Source organism: Cucurbita pepo, chromosome 5, assembly GCF_057944985.1.
Source record: "Cucurbita pepo subsp. pepo isolate OVF chromosome 5, ASM5794498v1, whole genome shotgun sequence".
Taxonomy (NCBI): domain Eukaryota; kingdom Viridiplantae; phylum Streptophyta; class Magnoliopsida; order Cucurbitales; family Cucurbitaceae; genus Cucurbita; species Cucurbita pepo.
In genome coordinates this window covers 4,825,082-4,833,560 of record NC_141802.1, presented here as the reverse complement: position 1 = coordinate 4,833,560, position 8,479 = coordinate 4,825,082, and the positions used below count along the sequence as shown (strand labels likewise).

The 8,479-nt window shown below is 36.9% G+C and overlaps 1 protein-coding gene across 2 annotated transcripts; it reads right to left on the bottom strand.

Annotated features, from left to right (window-relative positions):
- Positions 1-419: 419 nt before the first annotated feature.
- LOC111796033 (cytokinin riboside 5'-monophosphate phosphoribohydrolase LOG1) lies at positions 420-3,040 on the bottom strand. 2 transcript variants are annotated; one of them, XM_023678724.2, is made up of 7 exons: positions 2,713-2,992; positions 2,470-2,567; positions 2,350-2,380; positions 1,983-2,082; positions 1,098-1,168; positions 875-1,018; positions 420-797 (listed from the first exon to the last, which is right to left on the bottom strand). In XM_023678724.2, the coding sequence occupies exons 1-7, from the start codon at positions 2,830-2,832 to the stop codon at positions 705-707; spliced, it is 657 nt and encodes a 218-aa protein (XP_023534492.2). In that variant the 5' UTR covers positions 2,833-2,992; the 3' UTR covers positions 420-704. The 2 variants fall into 2 exon arrangements, with proteins under 2 accessions (XP_023534492.2, XP_086980268.1); XM_087124142.1 differs by lacking the exons at positions 420-797; positions 875-1,018; positions 1,098-1,168 and adding an exon at positions 1,185-1,478 and having other exon boundaries at positions 2,713-3,040.
- Positions 3,041-8,479: the final 5,439 nt, after the last annotated feature.

The following is an 8,479-nucleotide window of genomic DNA, read 5'->3' as shown; positions in this document are numbered from 1 at the left end:
ACCCTTTACTTGTATATTAATGATCTCCTTAATTAGTTGGAACGGTAACAACCTAAGTCCATTGCTAGCGAATATTGTCCACTTTAGCCCATTACGTATCGCCATCAGCCTCACGGTTTTAAAACACATCTATTGAGGAGAGGCTTCCACACCCTTATACGTTCCACTCTCCAACCAACGTGAGATCCCATATCAATTGGAGAGGGGAACGAAGCAATATTTATAAGGGTGTGAAAACCTCTCCTTAGTAGATGCATTTTAAAACTATGAAGCTGACGGCGATACGTAACGAGTTAAAGCGAACAATGTTTATTAGCAATGGGCTTAGAAAGCTTTCTATACCACAACATGAAGCTCTGTTCGTCATTTCGTTGATTCTTGATCGAAAATTGAATTAGTGAATCGAACAAACGAGAGAATGGTCGAGACAACATTGAATTGATTTGATCTAAGCTAAGGTAAGGTAAGCTTCCATGACTTTTGAACAACAAACAATTAGGACACAGCTAACAAGGAAGCCAAGCTCCAACCAAACTACATAAGACTCTTAAACCTTTTTTTTTTTTTTTTGATGTCAGTTTTTCTTCTCCACCTTTTTCTTGGTAGTTTACAGAAGCAGAAGCAGAAAAACAAAACAAAAACAAACCCAACTTCAGCAAATTCGTTGGTCTTCTAAATCAAATTAGTGCCTTCCACTCATCTCTTCACCTTGAGATATCACATTTTGTAGGGTACCCTATTTGTTCACTCTCCCAGCTAAGCTTTGAAGCCACTCTTTCATGCCGTGGAACATACTCCTGATATCACAAAGCCTACCATTTCAATATCCATTTTCAAATTGGTTCAACAAACTAAAACATTTGCCTGGTTTTACCTCCATTTTCTTCACTAACTCCTTTGCATTAGGTGCAGACACAATGATATGGCGAGCACTTGGGCTGATAAAACCTTCCTCCACCGCTTGATCAATGAAGGACAGCAATGAATTGTAGTATCCATCCACATTCAACAGTCCAACCTGAACAACAACTCAACTCACTTCATGTTGATCACTGATAAAACATCACACGTTTTGGAATAGCAATGATATGGCTTACTGGTTTATCATGAATTCCCAGTTGAGCCCAGGTGATGACCTCAAGCAGCTCTTCCAAAGTTCCATACCCACCTTCATCAAAAAGGAGCTAAATTAGTTGGGCCTGCAAATGGGTTCTATGTGAGTTAATAAGAACCTTAAGCCCAAAAGGACAATATCCGGTAACCTTGGGGTATAAGAGTTAGTCCACTGCTAGCAGATATTGTCTTCTTTGGTCTACTCAAAGTTTTAAAACGCGTTTTAAAAGTCTTAAAGGAAAGTCCAAAGAGAACAATATCTGCTGACAGTGGATTTAGACTGTTACAAATGGTATCTAAGCCAGTCATCGAGCGGTGTGTCAACAAGAACGCTAGTTCCAAGGAGGTGGATTGTGAGATCCTACCTAAGTTGGAGAAAAGAACGAAACAATTCTTATAAAGGTGTAGAAACCACTCTCTAACCCATGTGTTTTCAAACGTTGAGAGTAAGCTATAAGAGCTGGGGTGGGGAGCTAGGGACCATCTGTTATAATTTCTCCCTTTTTTTTCTTTCTTTCTCCAGAGCTAAGGATGGTACCCTTGAATTGTAGGTTGTAGGCTGCCATATTGGCAGCCATACCACAGAATTCTCAGGAAAAAGGCTGCCCCTTAATTTCTTCTGTCAGAGATTGTTCATAATCAAAACGTTCCTCTGTTTAATCTTTTCATAGAAAAAACATTCTAATCACATAATAAACTCTTTAATTACTATGTTTTGAACATTGTAGAGTAGCTATGCATATTAAATGTTGGGGTGAGTCTATTTTGGCTAAGGCTCTTGGAGGTTGGGGCCCAAAACAGGGCGAAATGGAGCAGCAACAGACAAATTATGCATAGTGATTGAAGAGAAAAGAGAAGAAAAGACGAACCAGGTAAGGCAATAAAGGCATCAGAACGCCTGGCCATCTCGGCCTTCCTTTGGTGCATGTCTGCCACTGCCTTCACTTCTCCCACTGTCTCTCCAGTTATCTGCAAAAGTCAGTCACTGCCTCTCATTTCAATCCCCATACTAACTCCCTTCCCATTTTATGCCAAATTTGTGTGTTAGTTCACTGTATGTTACTGAACACAGTGACTCCATATGTGTCATACCATTCAAACCTCATGTTTTTTTTACCCAAATGGTTTCATATCACTCGAAACATTCTTTATAATATTGTAAAAACGTCTCCGTAGTAATACGTAATGAGTCAAAACACTTGATATAACAGTGGAATGGAATCATAGTAAACATACCTCCCTTGGCATAAGCGTTTTGGGGATAACACTGCAAAATTCAAAAGGAAATGAGTAATTATCACCATTTTCATGATGTTAAAGCTCCTGAAAATGGCAAAAGGAAAAAGAAAAACAAACCCAACAACATGACGACCACCATTATGAACAGCTTGAGAGACTAATCCCATCAATCCAACACTCCCTCCACCATAAACCAGATCAATATCCCTCGAAACCTTCCAACAAAAAAGCCGTAAAAAAACTGTCAATCAATCAATTGATAGAACAACCCAAAATCCCAATTCATTGCTAAAATTATGAACAACCCACTTCAAATAAGGAACAGAGACATAGAGGGGAGAAAAAACAGAGAGATTTTACCAGTTCTCTTCCAAGCTCAATGGCAGCATCTTTATAACTAGTCTTCTTGCCATGGCTGCTACCACAAAACACACAAATCCTCTTGAAAATTGGTGATTTGGGTTCGTTTTCCTTCTCCATTGATGAACTTTGTGAAATGGGTATGCGAGAAATGGTTAGAAATTTGCCTCAGATTCAGTGTCGTAGAGGTAAAGAAGTTTGTGGGTGGTTCACGTTGGTGGAGAAACAAGGCTGTGGTGTGGTTACATATATAGCTGTACAGGAACAAACGTATTGAACGCTGCTAATTTCTTTTTTTTTTTCTTTCTTTTTTTCAAATCTCTCTCCAGGTCCACTCTTTTGAGGACAGGGGAAAGTGACTGCATTACCTCGACTGAAATTTATCAAACTTACCCACCAATAAAAACATCCCTTTTTCTTCCTCCAAACCAAATTTCTTGTATTAATTAAGAACCCCCAAAGAACTTTAACAACTTTGTTCAAATTCCTTTGTTCAAAAGATGGTGGCTTTACATGATGATGCGTGGTAATTGGAAAGTGAACAGTTTCATAAGGACATAGCGTGGGTTGATGGCATCCCCACAAGCCATGGCTTGCAGTCCACATGAACTGTTTAAGAACAAAGGCTGTTGGGGGGTTTTTGACGTTAGTATGAAATAATTAGAATATTCTTTGGTGACTATGACTAGATTAGTTTCATGTTTGTGTTTGTAACATTATCTATTAATCAAATCTGTCACGTTTTGATGTCCCTAGATTGGAGAAGATGTTTCTTCGACATAATAAATGTCATACTCCTTTTTTATTGTCTTAAGCAAACAACCAAAGGTTTTGGTACCCATGATTTAACCCAACATAATCAATGATTTACATCACAAATGTTCTAAGCTCTTTATTTACTTCTACACTTCATCTAATTGGGTGTGTCCTAGAAAGGGAATGCATCGTGGACAAGCTTGCTATAAGCATAGGAAACACTTATAATTTAAGTTTAAAAACAATGGAGAGCCTCCACTTCCCCACCTCGATATTGTCCTTTCTGAACTTTTCATTATGAACTTCTCTATAATGGTATGCTATTGTGCATAAACTCTCATAACTTTGCTTTGAGCTTCCCAAAAAGGCCTCATACCAATGGAGATGTATTCCTTACTTATAAATTCATGATCATTTCCTAAATTAGTCAATGTGAGGCTCACTCCCAACAATTCTCAACATCTACTATAGAGAAGGTCTAGCCCTACTCCAACAGTGTCTCGCACCGTCCGGTAACTTGGCTCTAATACCATTTGTAATGGTTCAAAGATAATAATATATGTTAGCAGTAAGCTTGGACTATTACAAATGGTATCAGAGCCAGCCATCGGGCGGTGTGTCAATAAAGAGATTGGACCCCACATGGGTTGGAGAGTGGAACGAAATATTTTTTATTAAAGTGTGAAAACCTCTTTCTAATAGACGTATTTTAAAACCTTTGATTTGTAGCTTCTGGCTTACAACACGGAATCTTCTTATGAAGCTAGCTCGATAGCATTATACACATTCATGGATGAGGAATAGATCTTGGTTAAGTTAGGAAAAGCATTGAATGGTAGACAGTGCACATGCATGCAAGATTGTAAGAGGGTTTGTTTTGTTGTGTCTTTATCCATTAAAGTTATGTGAAATTTGATTAACGACAAAGAATCAAATTGTATAATAAATTGTTGTTGTAATTAATGTTTGTGGTTTGTGTGTTGTAATTTAATGTTTTTCCCATGTCCTTGGACTATAGGAAGAGAGACATGGAGCGTTGAGCAAAGGAATGGGTGATCAGAGCTGCTGCATCTTCTTTTTGCTGCATCACTGTCCCATATAGCTTTGGATCTCAAGCCCCAACTCCTCCATTATTGCTTTTGTTTTCTCATACACCTCGCCATTACTCCCATAACTCATCAAATTTTTGTTTACAAAACTCCAGATTTCTTTTTTTTTTTTTTTTTTTTTTTTTTTTTGTTGTTGACGACTAAGTCAAAGGCGGCCGCCTATCTCCAAGATGGACAGTATCATATCGTTGTAGAGATAAGTAAACGCTTCGCACAAAAGGGCGACCAGGTTTATGTCAAGTCCACTACTAGTAGATATTGTCGTCAGTCTCATAGGTTTAAAACACGTATAATAGAGAGAGGTTTTTACACCTTTATAAGAAATGTTTGGTTGGTGGAGTTGGTTGTTGGGTTTGTGCGTGGAAGGAGAAGATATGGTTCCCACTAGAAAGGAAAAGGAGAGAAAGAAAGATGAAAAAGAGGAGGAAGGAAGGGAGGAAAGGGAGTCCCTTGGTTGACACGTGGGCATCTTCCCCCACCTCTTTAGAGAGACAAGATATGAGGAATATGCTTTGAGGCACTATGAGTATCATAATTGGAGGTAGCAGAGGAAGACAGCCTCCATGGAAGGCTTTTGAAGTTGAAGCAACCAATGAGAGCTCAAAACCTGTAAATAAGAGTGGTCAAATTGGCTTCACCAAATGAGGAAATTGGGTCTACCACACCATACATTTCTTCCAACCCAAAAATGTCATCCATATCAAAATGCATATGCATGCCCTCTCTCTCCCTATCTATCTATCTATCTATCAGTCAACAATATCATACTCTACTCGTCTCGTTTTGAACTAAACTTTTGAGATTCTATATTAGTTAGAGAGAGAAACGTAACATTTCTTATTAAAGTGTAGAAAGTTTTTCTTAATAAACGCGTTTTAAAATCGTGAGACTTACGGCGATACGTAATGGACTAAAGCAGACAATATCTACTAACGGTGGACTTGAGTTGTTACAAATTGTATTAGAGCTAGACACCAAGCGGTGTGTCAGTGAGGACACCGATTGGAGAGGAAAACGAATCATTTCTTATATAAGGGTGTAGAAATCTTTTTGTAGTAGATGCATTTTAAAACAGTGAAGCTAACAGCGATACATAACAGGCCAAAACGGATAATATCTATTAACAGTGGGTTTGGGTTGGTTATAAATGGTATTAGAGCCAGACACTGGACAGTGTGCTAACAAGGATACTGGGATTGTGAGATCCCATATCGGTTGGAGAGGAGAACGAAACATTCTTTATAATAGTGTAAAAATCTTTCCCTAGTAGACGCGTTTTAAATCTGTGAGACTGATGGCGATATGTAACGGATAATATCTACTAACAATACGCTTAGTCTGTTATAAATGGTATAAGAGCCAGACACCGAGCGATATACCAACAAGAACGCTGACCCCCAAGGGGGTGAATTGTGAGATCTCACATCGGTTGGAGAGGAGAATGAAACATTCTTTATAGATACGGAAATCTTTTTCTAGGAGACGCGTTTTAAAATCGTGAAGTTGACAGTAATACGTAATAGATTAAAATGGACAATATCGGCTAGCATTGGACTTAGACTATTATAGAATATAACACCAAACCGAAAGAGAGATTAGCAAAAAAAAACAAAAAAACAAAAAAACAAAAACAAAACAAGCTTGGTGCAGCTTATGGGTGTTTTGTCTGAGAAACATAGGATATGTGTAGGTAGCAAGCTCGAGTGAAGTGATCCATATGTTGTTTCTTTGTTTTTTTTTTTAAAAAAAGTTTTTGAGTGGAGAATGGCCTTGTTTGTTGGAGCTCCAATTGAAATTATTTCAAAAGGCATTTTATGATTGAACGCCCACTTCCCAAGAACAAAAAAAAAACTGGTGGAATTCCTAGTCAGATAAGAACTGAAGCTCTTCTTTTGCAGCCTACCACTAAGCCCCACCCTCAATCCCCGCAGCAGCCCTTGGTTGTTATGCCCATTTTCCTACCACACTCACTACCTTAGACAACTACTTCTCAGGTACCACTTGAGCTGTGTGTCTTCTTACTTTGCGTGTTCCAATTCTATTCCTTTCTCACCCTACCAAAAACAATATTCTTGCTCGACTCTCAATGGAAGTAGAGGGTGAGATCTCATATTCAGGAATGTCCTCTCTCCCACAGACGCACCCGAAAAAGAAAATCCAAAAAGAACAATATCTACTAGCAATGAACTTAGACTATAAAAAATACAATCTCACACACTAAACGAAAAGCCCAAATAAGTCAATGGACTTAGATTATGAGATCCCACTCATCTCCCTAGAATACAAAAAAAATTCAAAAAAGATAATATCCGAGCTGTTACATATCACATGCATTCCTTTTTAGAAAAGTTTTGCCTTTTTGAATAAGACCCAATTTCTTTCCGACTAAATTTAACACTCACATGGGTTGTAAACAGCCCTTTAATCCTACATCTCACCGTAATTTTCTCCATTTTTGGCCCAAGGATTCAAATTTTTTCAGAGCCAAGTTCAATTTTTTTTTTTCCTGAAATAAATAAATGGTGGATGTTGTAAGAAAATTATGGGTGTTTTTGTGTGTTCTTCCTTGGAATGATTCCCATCAATGCCTTTGTTTCCTTTCTTTTCCTTTCCTTTTAACTCATTGACGTGTCTCAAATCTATTGGTGCATAGAGAATATTAACCAAAATAATTAGAGCGAAAAAAAAAAGAAAGAAAGAAGATAGCCTTTCCCTTTTCATATATCTATGATCTTCTTCTTAATTACACGAGATTATCGAGAGATGCAATAAGATCATTATTAATATCGTCCTTATCTACTATAAAAAAAGTCTAATTCTTCTTTGACCAGTGTCTCGTACCATCCAGTAACTAAATCTTATACCATTTGTAACATGCTCTGCTAGCAAATATTAACCACTTTATTTCGTTACATATCGTCGTGAACATCACGATTTAAAAAAAAAACGTTTACTAAGGAGAGATTTAAACATCAAATGAGTTGGTTTTAATATTTTGGATGGGTATGTTTCATAAGGACAGGAGCTGAGGAGTTGGTTTAATTTCTCTCTCAGTGGCTCTGTTTCTCGCCGCCATTGACAGGTGAGGTTAAGCTGTTGCTTTCTTCTTCTTCTAATTTTTCCTACACCGCCTTCCTTCCATCCTTTTCTCAAACTGTTCCCTGCTTTGACCTTGCCTCCATATTAATTACTCCCTCTTATTGCTAATGTGGTCCTTTTTCCATTTTCCACCTTTTATTTCAATTTTCTATCATTTATTTTTAATATTTAATTCAATTCCTTTTTAATTATAAAAAAATAAAAAATGTGGAATTTAAGAATTTTAATGTAAAATCTTTGACATCTCCTTTGCCTTCGTGTCCTTCCCGCATGCTGTCGGCAGGTTTCCTTTTCTTTCCTTCTCCCCAATTAAAAATAAATAAATTAATTAATTTAGCATCTAAAAATGACTTGTGTTTATATCATAATTTACATAATTCGAGTATTTGTAATAAATCTTAAAATTAATTTTTTTAAATTTTAGAAATAAATAAAAATAATTTTGAGAAAAAAACAAAAGCGAGAACCGACTTATTATTTGTGTGAACAGAATATGCGTCACATTGCTATCACCTCATCTCCTCTCAACATCACCACGTTAACGTCATACATTATTGAATTTTCTAAATAATAGAAATAAAATTTTTAACCTATGGTTGATTTGTTTAGGACATCCTTTTGCTGCCATTAATTTTGGTAACCCACCCACCCCAATATTTGAATAATGCCACCCTATCTATTACTACAATAAACCATGCAACATTCATACATTAATAGTTATTTATTTATTTCAAACATCATTTAATAATTTCAAAATCTTATTTAATATATCGACGTCAGTTCGATCTAACTTTTTAAAGTAA

What these genes read in the sequence shown, in the direction of transcription:
- LOC111796033 (XM_023678724.2), bottom strand. Translation starts at nt 2,832, where the DNA reads ATGGAGAAGGAAAACGAACCCAAATCACCAATTTTCAAGAGGATTTGT. An exon ending in TTGAGCTTGGAAGAGAACTG is followed by an intron (nt 2,568 to 2,712) that starts GTAAAATCTCTC and finishes TTTTGTTGGAAG; the next exon opens with GTTTCGAGGGATATTGATCT. An exon ending in TGCCTTTATTGCCTTACCTG is followed by an intron (nt 1,169 to 1,982) that starts GTTCGTCTTTTC and finishes TTTTTGATGAAG; the next exon opens with GTGGGTATGGAACTTTGGAA.